We start from the raw sequence: 12,773 nt of genomic DNA, 5'->3' as shown, positions 1-12,773 counted from the left end.
GTAACTCTTGTCCATCTTCCCCATACATCCTCCATCCATGGTGTTAGAGGCTCTTTTGACATTGCATAGATACCGGTGTAGTACTCAGCCGGCCCATCAGTTATTGTTACCTCTTACCAAATATTGACCAACATTTTTTTCTAGACATGCAGCTCTTTGCTGACATGCTTGTCCCTTTATGTCATGTTTCTTAAGCAATTCTTGATTGGTGTTATGTTGCAGCCTGCTCATTCATGCAATCTGCAGAAATTTCAAATCAATGTAAAAATATATATTTTGCAGGCAGTCAAATAACTTATGATAATCTTAATAACTTCTTCGTAGGAACTCAAGGAAGAAGGAAACAAGCATATATTAAGTGCCTACTATGTGCCAGTCACTGTGTATTTTACAAATATTATTTCATGTTAGCCTCATAATAACCCTAGGAGGTAGGTATTATTACCATCCCCATTTTGCACATGAGGAAAGTGAGATAGAGGTTAAGTGACTTGCCCAAGGTCACTCCCTTGGATAGGTATCTGAGGCTGAATTTGAACTCTGGTCTTCTTGATTCCAGGGCCAGTTCTCTATTCATTGCACTGTTTAGCTAGCTACCTCAAATACTTCTTAGACCACCTGCACTAAGCTGAGATCTACATAGAGTACACACAAAGTGGTTTTTTTTCCTTGCTTTCTAGAGCAGAGAATGATATGGATTATTTTATCCCCATTTCATTATATGGGCAGGATTCAATTTATAAACTAATGTGTTTGAGACGTTCACTGTAAGTTAGTAGTTTGGCTTCAGAATACTATTTGTTCTTGTAGAAAGTTTTATATGTAGTGGCTGGTTCCCGGGCCAGCACACAAAAGCCTATTTAACCCTAATAACTATGTGTAACAATTGTGAACACAATATACTCTTGAGTTTCACCTTCTGAGGCATTGGCAAATTTCTCTTTCAATCTCTCACCCCAAAATCTGGGAAGAGGGATTTTCCCATTTCATTGGAAGTTGCCAAGCTAATAAAAGCTCCAGATAAAGTATGCTTAGATGTACCTAACAAGTTATATTGGAATTTGCATAAGAGAAGGAATCTAATTCCACTTAAGGAACAAAAGCATTTTACTTGCAGCATGCATAGTAGGTCTAACCTTTCTAGGAGACCATAGTAGGTCTCCATTCTTAATAACTCCAGTGGCTCTCTGTTTTCTCAAGGATAAAATATAAAGTTCCCTGTTTTGCATTAGAAACCCTTCTTAACCTGGCCCCTTCTTATCTTTCTAACTTTCCTTCACTTTACTCCCCTCCTCTAACTCTATAAGCCAGCTGGCCTGCTTGCTCCTCCTCCCACTTGACACTCCATTTCCCATGTCCATGCCTTTCTCGCTGGCTGTCCTCCATGTCTAGAATGCTCTCCCTCCTCTTGGCTACCTGCTGGCTTCCCTGTTTTCTTCAAGACTCAGCTCAAACCTTTCTCTCCTTTCTTGGTATCTTTTTGAGATTACTTTCCATCCACTCTTTAGACAACTGTGTGAATGTTGTCTCCCCATGGAATGTGAGCTCCCTAAGGGCAAAGACAGTGTTATCTTCCTCTCCAGCAGTTAGCTGGGTGCTTGGCACATAGCAAATGATTAAAAAATGCTTGTTGACTGACTGACTTGAGTTATAAGGGAAACATAGGAGTGGAAGAGATTTCAAATCTTTATCATTAAGAACTATAGTTGATGAGATAAAACTCTAAGTAGAGAATATAAACAACAAAATTCAACATTTATTAAATGTGGAACATTGTGGTAGGTCTAGGTTTGATACAAAATTTAAGATAAGACCTGTTAAAATAAGGCTCCGTGTTGGTTAGGCTCTAACTGGGGAATATGATGCATAACCATAATATAAAATAGTGTGCGACAAATATTTCAAAAAGGCACAAAGTGCTTGTGAAGTTAAAGGCAGAAAAAGCCATTACTTACCATGGGGGTGACTATTGAAGGCAAGATATGAATAAGCCAATGGTGATAGTCTTTTAAAGTTCAGGTAAGAGTTCTGGGTATTTCATCAGACGAGCAAACGTTATTAAGTACTTGCCTTAAGGCTTCAATTTTACTTGTTTCTTTCATGTTCCTTTTCCTCTTTTAGAAGACCGAACAGGACCCAAAGTCCTCTTTGCCTTCCTCAGAATATGTGTGAGGTTGGCTAGCTTTCAAAAGGTAATTTTCTGATTGTCGTTTTGACAAATGTTTGTTTTATCTTCCAGACATTTACTGCGTGGTGCAATTCTCATCTAAGAAAAGCTGGTACCCAGATTGAGAACATTGAAGAGGATTTCAGGAATGGCCTTAAACTCATGCTTCTTTTGGAAGTCATTTCAGGTTGGTGGTAAAGCAGTTTTCATAGTTATACTCCTAATGCTTCTGTCTTCTACATACTTAACTCAGTGTGTTATCACTTGAGTGAAAAGAGCTCTGGATGTATCTCCTTGAGGTATAGGTTCAAACCTTGGCTCTGATCTGGTTCATATCTTACATGTGAGACGTAATAGCTTTTTGGATTTTTGGATTGCCAGAAATCATAGTGATCCTTACATACAGTGATCCTTGGTTTCCTCATCTGTAAAATAGAGAAACTACTTGTTACATGCCTTAGAGGGTTGTTTTGAGGAAAGCACTGTGTAAACCATGTAGTTGAATTAGTTTTTCTGTCTGTTACAGGATGAACTTACTGAGTGCTTTCCTTTGAAGGTATTCAAACTTTGTAATTGCAATATTAGAAATTACTCTTTGGCAAAGGTCTTGTCTTCCTGGAGATCTTTATCTATCCTGAAAGCTAGCTAAATTCTACTGTAAACTCATATCCTAGTTTTTCCTTTTCAGAGTAATATTTAGGTCTCCTACTTGGAAAAACAAGAAGAAGTGATACCATGTCCCCCCAACCCACCCTTGCTGCTTTCCTGGCCCTCAGTTCTTCATGATGCTAGAATGTATATAGCTAGAATTTACATACTTTTTCCCCCTTGAAGCAAAGGCATTATAGTAAATAGAGTGGTAAGAAAATTAACAGTAGAATATATCTCTCATAGACCTGGGGTATCTTTCTCACACGGTGGGAAGAGTATAAACATGCTTAGGGAACATGTGTAGAGAGGCATATTGTTAAGAAGTACATGGAGGGGTATTTGTATTGGGAACATGTGGCCAGAGTAGGCACATACAATTTTTTACATAGGGAACATGTGTGACTAGAGTGCCTGTATGGAGGGGCAAACACAGGAACGCATGAGGCCCGGTCATGTTTTGTGGAAGGTACCTGACTCTTTAAATATCCTGGTTCCAAGGGAAGATAGTCCTCATGCCACACTTAAGGCTGCAGCTTAGATGCTATGCCTGTGGAATAGATAAAATTTCTTACAGAGCCCATATTTAATTGTTAGGTTAATGCTGAATAAGTGAGCATAAGCTACTTTGAGACTATTTTGGTCTTATAATTCGTATTTCTGACTTTGGTTTTAAAGACTTCAAATTTATAGTTAAGGAATTGTGACCATGAGAGATTAAGGTAGATTTCCTGTCAATGCACATGTCTCCATATACTGGCTACTGATGTCACTGGAATAAATGTCAGTTCTTGGTAGTTAGCTCAGGAAACTGAATTTAGGCCTTTTTGGTTTCTCCCAAGGCCAGCCTGCAACTTAGAATGATTCTGTGGCACAACCCTAACTCTCTCAACAAAGAGCCTCAGTATTTCAAACCAAACTTCAGTAATAGGTTTCAAAAGCCTACTTTATCTTGAAATCCATTTTATTTGAAAATGACTGATTGGTTGGCTTCCTGGGATTAGAACAGCTGATTTCATGTTGCAGGTTATTTTTTCCTTTTGGTTTGGTTCAAAGAACCAAAAAGTGGTCATTAGAATCCTGCCAATAAAATTTTCTTTAAGAAAGCTTGGATTCTGAGTTTTATTATCTTGGGTTTATAGCCTGGTGTAACCAGTAGTCTGTGTCTGTGCCATTTTTTTCCCTCACAGGTGAAAGGTTGTCCAAACCTGACCGAGGAAAAATGCGCTTCCACAAAATTGCCAACGTCAATAAGGCCCTGGATTACATAGCCAGTAAGGGTGTGAAACTGGTGTCCATTGGTGCTGAAGGTAAGCTGAGGCACTAATCTCATGGAGTTTGTGAGGGCAAAGTGAGAGATGAAAGGGTTCAAAAAATATACAAATGTAAAATATAATGTAAAATACTACCTAATACTAAATGTAAAAATACTAAATGTAATACTAAATGTAAAATTACTAAATGTAAAATATTACCAGAGTAGGGGCAGCTGGTGGCGCAGTGAGTGGAGTGAACACTGGGCTTAGAATCGGGAAGACCTACCTGAGTTCAAATCCGACCTCAGACACTAGATATGTGACCCTGGGCAAGTCATTTAATCGCTGTGTGCCTCAGTTTCCTCAACTGTAAAATGGGAATAATGATAGCACCTGCCTGGCAGGGCTATTGTAAGGATCATGATAGAAGATGATATTTGTAAAATGTACTTAAAACAATACCTAGTACATAGTAGGTATGGATAAATGCTTATTGGCATTCCCTTATTAATGGTTAAATATATATATATATATATGTATATGTATATACACACACACATATACATATACATATATAGATACACACATATGTATGTATCTATGTATGTCTGTATATATATGCTGCCAGAAACTGAAAATGCCTTGCACTGTTGGTCATTGACCCCAGTGGCCAGTTAAGGCCTAGCAGAGTCTAGATAAAGATAGCATGGTTCCGTGTCTGATTGTTGAACATTTTTCCTAATGGATTCTTAGAAGTTGATAAATTAATTGGTTGATTTCAGTCAAATATATCTGCAAGATTTGTGCTTTTGAGTCAATTCTGAATTCATCCAGGGGCTGAGGAATTTGGACCCCAGTACCAGACATTTGAAGACATAAGGATTATATAAGTATACCGGTGGGCCTATAGAAATGTGACATTTCTTTTCATTCTCGGATGTAATTGTAGGCATCGCTGTTGAAAGAGTGCGATAGTAAGTATGTTCAGTTAATGTTGTAGAGTTTGTTTTTAATGTGGTTTTTTTCCTTGTCTACAGAAATTGTTGATGGCAATGTGAAAATGACTCTGGGTATGATCTGGACCATCATCCTTCGCTTTGCTATCCAGGATATTTCAGTGGAAGGTAAAGTATATGGGAGATAACCTGAATATGTAAAAAAAAAAATTGTGGCAAGTGGTGAAAATGAAATGTATTCTACAAACTGAATTTTGTTTTCTAAAGCCAAAGAGTCAGTTACAAGATCGTACCTATTTAGGAACATGACCATTCTGCTTTATGGTTATATTTGCCTTGGGCAGCTAGGTGTCAAAGTAGATAGAGTGCTGGACTTGGAATCAGGAAGACCAGAGTTTACATCCAGCTTCAGACACTTACTAGCTGTGTGACTCTAGGCTACTTACTTATCTTCTCTGAGCCTTAGTTTCCTCATCTGTAAAACGGGGGTAATAATAGCACCTAGCTTGCAGAGTTGTTGTGGAGAACAAATGAGATGCTAGATGTAAAGCATTTTGCAAACCTTAAAGTGCAATATAAATAATAACTGTTGTTGGGCTGGGCTTGAGCAGTGCTATGTCATTCCTGGGGGTGGAGTCTTTGTGGAAAGAATTAGTGGTATGTTCAGAGCACAAATAGTAGCTAGGAAAATGTACAGATATTTAGCTTATTGAATGTTTATTATAGGATTACAAATAAGCGTAATGAATTTATAGCTATTTGCTTGAATTATTTGGGTTTACAACTAAAACAAAAAGAATTTGTTGAAAATCAAGTCTTCCTTTCATAACAGAATCTCAACTTTTTGTGGTGGCTCTCTCCCTAGCCATCACTGCTTCACAATAAGGACATTTTAAAGCTTTGAATCTCCAGTGAAGATGAAAATCACTAGTCTTTTACTCCCACTCAATTTATAAATATTTTGATCTATTCATTACTGCTAAAAGGTGTTAAGTTGATTTCTCTCAAAATAGATTTCCTATTTAGCCTGAAATCACCAGCTGTCTAACCAGCAACAGGTCTGTTTGAGGAGATTTCCTATTTATTCCACATCCATGACTTAACTTGACCTGTCTTCATTAACTACACCAGGGCTGTCCAAAATGCAGCCTGCAGTACAATTTATGCGGCCTGCCTACAAGCATAGAAATTTACACAGATGCTTAAGTAAATGAAGCCGAGCTACTACAGATCTCTCACTAAAATGGCAAATCAAAATACATTGTCTATTGTTTCGATAAAAACCTAAGGTTGGACAGCCCTGAACTACACATTGGAGCTCCAACTTTTCACTTTCATGTTCTAGCAGAGTGCTAGGACATCTTCTAGTGCTAACCCTTTCTAGTTATTAATCAGATATTTACTGAATACCTTCAAGGCACTATCATGGGCACTTTGGGATATGGGGCACAGTCCTTGCTCTCAAAGTGTTTCCAGTAGAGTTTGGGTTACTCTTCAAGATGTTGAATACCTTTGCGTAGGTACAACAATCAATTAATTAGCAAGTATTTATTAAACACTTACCATGTTCCTAGAAGTTGTGCTTGGAGAAAGGCAGAAATGTGAAAATACCTTGCCTCAAGGAGCTTACATAGTAACGGGGAGACAACATATAAACAATTTCATATAAAATACCTACAGATGAGGAGGAAGGTAACCTTAGAAGGAGAGGCTCAAGTAGCCAGGGAGAACAGGAAGGCCTCTTGCAGAAGGTGATACTTGAACCGAGTCTTAAAAGAAGTCAGAGATGACAAGAGGTGGAGGTAAGAAAGGTAAGCGCTCCAGGAATGAGGGGACAGCCAGTTCAAATGCATGGAGATGGTAGATGGAGTGTCATGTGCAAAGAACAGCAAATATAGGCTGGTATTATTGGTCCAAAGAGTAAATGGAGGAGAGCAAAGTGTGAGAAGACTAGAAGGGTAGGAAGGGGCCAGATTGTGGGGAGGACTTTCTATTTGATCTTGAAGGTAATAGGAAGCTAGAGTTTTTAGAGCAGGGAAAGTGACATGGGCAGACCTATGCTTTAGTAGTTTGGAGAAGGGAGAAAGTTGAGGTGGGAAGACCAATTAGAAGGCTATTCCAATAGTCCAGGCAAGAGGTGTTAAGGGCCTGAACTGGCATGGCGACCAGTCATTGGAGAGAAGAGGATATAGAGAGATGTTGTTCAGGTAGAAATGACAATATTTAGTGATACGTGGGATGAGTGAGAGTGAGGAACTGAGGAGGATGACAAGGTTGTGAATTTGGGAGACTGAGAGGTTGGTAGTGCCCTCAACAGTTATAGTTGGGAAAGAGGACAGGTTTTATGGGAAAGATGAGTTCTGATTTGGATATGTTAAGTTTGAGATGCCCATAGAAAATATAGTTTGAAATGTCCAGTAGACAGTTTGAGATGTGGGATGAGAATTAAGAAGAGAGACTAGAGTTGGATGTATAGATCTGAGAATTATCAGCAGAGAGATGATAATTGAACCCGTGGGAACTGATGAGATCACCAAGTTATGTGGTATAGAGAGAAAAGAGAAAAAGGCATAGGATGCTATTTTATGGAAAACCCTCTGTTAAGTGAGAAGAGTCTGAAGAGCTAGCAAAGGGAGTTAAGAGGGAATAATCACTCATGGAGGAGGACTAAAGGAAGGCAGTATCATGAAGACCCAAAGAGAAGAAAGTATCCAATTGGACAAAATCCACCCTATCAAATGGTTCAGAGAGGTCAAGAAGAGTGAGGAGTAAGAAAAGGCCATTACATTTGGTAATTAAGACATCACTGCTTATTTAGGAGAGAATAGTTTTAGGAGAGAGTAGTTGCTTGGTGAAGTCAGAAGCTAGATTGCGGTGATTTTAGAAGACAGTGAAAGAAGAAGTGGAGTCACTGAGTGTAGATAACTTTCAAGCATTTGAGCAGAGAGAAGAAGAGAGGTCCGGTGCACAATAGCTAGGCAGGATAGTAGGCTGTAGTGAGGGGTTTTTTGAGGTTGGATGAAATATGATTGTGTTTTTAGGCAGCAAGGGTATAAATGAATGAATGAATGAACAAAAAAACATTTATTAGGCTCTTAACTCTATGCAAAGCACTGTACTAAATAAACACTAAATACATACATAGAAAAGCAAGATAGGGGGCAGCTAGGTGGTGTAGCAAATAGAGCAGTAGCCCTGGAGTCAGGAGGACCTGAGTTCAAATCCAGCCTCAGGCACTTGACACACTTACTAGCTGTGTGACCTTTGGCAAGTCACTTAACCCCAATTGCCTTGCCATCCTCTCTCAAAAAAGAAAAGAGAAAGAAGGCAAGACAGTCAGTCTTTGTTCTCAGAGAGCTCACATTGTAATAGGAGAGACAATCCACATGTGTAAGTTAGATGGAAAAGCCCAGTGGTCCTTAGGGTGCAGTGGCAAAGCAAATGGTAATACATATTTTTAAATGCCATTTCCATTGATAAAACTGTATTTGTGCCTAATATGAGCCATTTGACATTGTCTTTGTTGGTGAAAACTTTGTTTTCTGGGTCTTCAGTCGGCTGTGGCTCCTGAACATGTAGTAAAGTAACAGTAATAGCTAGCCTTTATATGGTGCTTTCAGGTTTGTAAAGTGGATTGGCAAACTTTTAGGCTGTATATAAATGACGTAAATGCTAGCTGTTATTGCAGCCCCTACTTTCTCAACAGCCCTACCTCGCAGGGTTACTATCTTGTTTGATCCTCACCACAACCCCCTGAGGTATCTGTTATTATTATCCCCCTTTTACAGTGAGGAAACTGAGACAGAGGCTAAATGACCTGCCTAGAGTCACACAACTATTAAGAGACTAAAGCTGGATTTGAACTCTGGTCTTCCTGACTTCCTGTCTATCACTCCATCCACTGTGCCACCTAGCTGCCTAGGCTATACGGCATCTGCTAAAGTTGTTGCCGGGTCCCATCTCTACAAAGGTGGCTTATGTGCACTGGGCTAGAAGTAGGCAGGTTGATCTGGGCAGGGAGAGTGAAGGGGTGCATGTCTATTCCTAGGGCACTTAGGATTTATCTGTCTGGCCATGGAATCTAGTCATGTGCTGGTAGGTATAGCTATACCTCTAACCCAGTAACCACCCAGCCTTGGAGCAGAGCAGAGTGGCTTCTGGCCCAACCTCCTGCTTCCCCTCCTGGCAGGAATGAAAGTCTCCCTTGAAGAAGGGTTGGGGGAGAAAAGGTCTAGAGTTGTCTATTCCTCCTCCCTTCAAGCCACACGAACACAAGGACAAGCTTCTTGCAATCCATGGTGCCTCAGTGTCCATTTGGAGCCTCTTATGCCCTTCCATGGGGGCTGTACATTGCTACACTGATGCTACTGAGCAGACTATCCTCATGTGGTTCAAATTTCTGTAGGTAAGGGGAGAAGAGTGCTGTATCTCTGTATAAAATTAATAATTTATATAAATTATAAATAAAATTTAATAAAATTAGTAAATTGCATAAAATCCTTAAAGAAAATAACCTTTTCTTAAAGGACATAGAACAATTCCAGCCAAAGTAGGAAAAGTATGACTCTTTTTAGATCTGGCTAAATAAATAAGGATGATTTATCAAGTTCAATTTATAGTTTCTCTAAGTAGGGAGGCAATAGGATTGAATGAAAAGCAGGCTAAGATCTGGGTTCATTTTTCACCTCTGTTACCTGTTAGCTCTGTGCTCTTGGGTAATTCACTTTCCCTTTTTTGGTCTACTATATTTGCTCATTTGTAAAATGTCTCCAAGGTCCCTTTTAGCTCTGATTTACTGTGATTCTATTGATTGTTCCATATATAAATAACTTTTTAAAAACCTACATGAACATTTTCACCTACTTAAAATACTGTTTCACCTGTAATTGTGTTTTTATTATTGCATTATCTCACCTAGGAAACCCTTATTAAATGAGATGGTACAAGATAAATATCGGCCCATCAAACATCTGAGTCATCACAAATTTTAAATAGTTACATTATTAATCCACTAAGATTTTACCACATTTTAAAGATTACATATTAATGACATCATCCATATGTGACTGACCTGAAGGAAAATTAGAGTGCCAAAAGTGTTATAACTCGGGATCTTGCTTAATAACTTAAGTACAATCTGTCAAATTACTACATGGCATTTTCTAGAATTTTATAGGGTATGTTTATTAGACAGACTTTTCTCAAAACAACTAACCAACAATTAAATATAAAAAACAAAGCATAAAACCCTTCTTTAGTCAGACTCTTTTTAGCCTTCAGCACAGTTGTTAACAAATTACCTTGGTAATTTAGATTTTATGGAGTCATTATTCTTTAATGAGCTCACTGTAACCCTCTGTGAGTTTACCATTTAAATGAAAGGATTTTTCACAAATATAATTTTCTAATGATATTCTCTTTAAAAAAAAGATTACACCTGAATAATTTTGGGGGATATGGTCTCCTTCAACAGAATATTTTAAATAATTTTTTAAAAAGATAGGTTTACCTCTTATTATAAAAATTAGAGGTAGGTCTATCCATTTATGAAAGGAACATCATGGATGGGGTGAGGAGAACTGTCCCCAAATAGGTGTTGCTTCCTTGGTATATCATGGAAGGTGCATAGTATGCCGGAAAGAATGTTGGATGTAGGGGTTTGAATCCTGCCTCTGCCACTTAATGTTTGGCCTTTAACAATTTGCCTCCCTTCTCTGGGCCTCAGACTTCTCATCTGTAATTTAAGAGAGTTGAAAGTAACATCTTAGGTCGCTTCCAGCAGGAGAGTCTTGGGACAATGATGAGCGCACACTAAGAACCCTAAGATCATTTGTTCTTGGACTAGGTATTGTAACCATGTTTCCAGTTTACCTAATATCCAGTAGCAGTAGATGACTGTATCCTAATTTAACTTGTATCTCCCAGCAATGCAGAACTACTGGTGTGGGCTTATTTGCAGATTTTGGAAGCCCTAGGAAGTTGTTAATTTCTCTAAAGTTAAGTTCTTTATATTTCCTATCATAGACCTCCTGCTGCTGATCCTAAATTCCCTTTATATCATTCCTTTGTTGTATTGTAATATTTGCAGGAGAACGAACAGCCTGAGTCTAAAGTTCTTGTGATCCTTGTCTGTTAGAAAATGTTAGCAGTGGTTCCAGCTTTTGTCATTAGCGACCCCAGAGGTCTTTGTTTCAGTAGTGGTGCTGATGTTGAGCCTTGTGAACCCAGTTGTGATTTTTTTTCCCCTCTGTACACTTTTTTCTGGTTTTTATTACAGAAACCTCTGCTAAAGAAGGTCTGCTTCTCTGGTGCCAGAGGAAAACTGCCCCTTATAGGAATGTGAATATTCAGAATTTCCACACTAGGTAAGAGATCAAGATCCTTTTTAAAAATTGTATTAGAATCAATGGGTGGTGGGGAGAGTGAATGTTTATTCATACTAGCATTTTCCTTTCCTCCAGAGATGGGAAAAATGTTTTCTATGAATACAGAATTTCTGATGTCCAGTTTTGTCTGGGAGCAAAATTTTGCATCAAGAAATACAAATCTCATCAAACAAGGTTAATTTTTTTGGAGTAGAAGTGTAATGTCAGAATAATTCATCAAAATTACTAGATTTTGGCCTTTAGCAGATAGACAAAAAGGAGGAAAGGGAAGGCTGGGATGCTTTGAAAGGGCAAGAAGAATTGAGTCCAAACCTGCATTTCTCAAAAATCCAACCTTTTTGCTAGGCTTCTATAGCTATACAAGAACACTGTGTCAATAACATGGGTAATTATTTAAACAAATATTTATTAAGCATTCATCGCGCCAGGCACCCTAGACAACACAAAAGAACAAAAAAGCCTTAGGTCCTGCCAGTTTCGAAGGCAACGTTTTAGATACACAGAATAGCTATAGACTAATTTTGAGGGAGTGCAACATAATGTCTACTACTGGAAGAATACAAAGTAGAGGCAAGATTATAGCATCAGTTTTGGAATGCTTCAGGGAAAAAGCAATATTGGGGTATCTTTTGAATGAGAATTTGAACTGATGGAGAGGAGGGAAGAGAACGATCTCAACCGATTAGACATGGAGCCTGAGCAATGACATGGAGACAGGATGGAGAATATCATGTGTGTGACACCACAAAGAGACTTGGTTAGAGTAGAGAGGTATTCATAGAAAACTTGAGAGTTAAGATTGTATAGGCAAAATGGAGGACCTTGAATATCAAAAGAGAAAGTTTGGACTTACCCTTATAAGCAATCAGGGAATCTGGACAAGAGGGGACCGCATGGGTCAGTGTGGTTCAAATACAATCCAAGAACTTTGTTAGTCAATTGCTTGTCTTCTCCCCACTTACCCTTTTTTCTACAGTCACATAGAAGGAAAACTTAGAGCTTTTGCCCCTTTTTTCTTGACACTATGTAGTAGACTCGTTAGTAGCAAACTAGTCCAGAGGCTATATTAAAGAACAGAAGACATGAAGGTCATGAAAGACCCACAGGCTACATAATTGAGTTAACTTCTTAGTACGTGCATTAGAATGAGCATTTTCTGAATGCAAAAAAATATATATACTATTTAAGATAGATTGCCTTTCATAGTTCTCTAATAATGTATAGTCTCTGGATCTCAGTCTTTGTTCTGGTTCTCTCTCTCTCTCTCTCTCTCTCTCTCTCTCTCTCTCTCTCTCTTCTCTCTCTCTCTCTTTCTCTTTCTCCCTCTCCCTCTTTTGCTCCCTCCCTCCCTTCCTCTCTC

The 12,773-nt window shown here is 38.6% G+C and overlaps 1 protein-coding gene across 1 annotated transcript in view; it reads left to right on the top strand.

Annotated features, from left to right (window-relative positions):
* ACTN2 (actinin alpha 2) overlaps positions 1-12,773 on the top strand; it is a 96,658-nt gene that overhangs the window by 46,832 nt on the left and 37,053 nt on the right. The window contains exons 2-5 of the mRNA XM_036753709.1: positions 2,240-2,354; positions 4,006-4,125; positions 5,109-5,195; positions 11,305-11,392. Of these exons, the coding sequence (XP_036609604.1) occupies positions 2,240-2,354; positions 4,006-4,125; positions 5,109-5,195; positions 11,305-11,392 (410 nt within the window). The remainder of the gene's footprint in view (positions 1-2,239; positions 2,355-4,005; positions 4,126-5,108; positions 5,196-11,304; positions 11,393-12,773) is intronic.

This window comes from Trichosurus vulpecula, chromosome 4, assembly GCF_011100635.1.
Source record: "Trichosurus vulpecula isolate mTriVul1 chromosome 4, mTriVul1.pri, whole genome shotgun sequence".
NCBI lineage: Eukaryota > Metazoa > Chordata > Mammalia > Diprotodontia > Phalangeridae > Trichosurus > Trichosurus vulpecula.
Note: the sequence above shows the minus strand (reverse complement) of the source record. Positions and strands in the feature narration are given on the sequence as shown.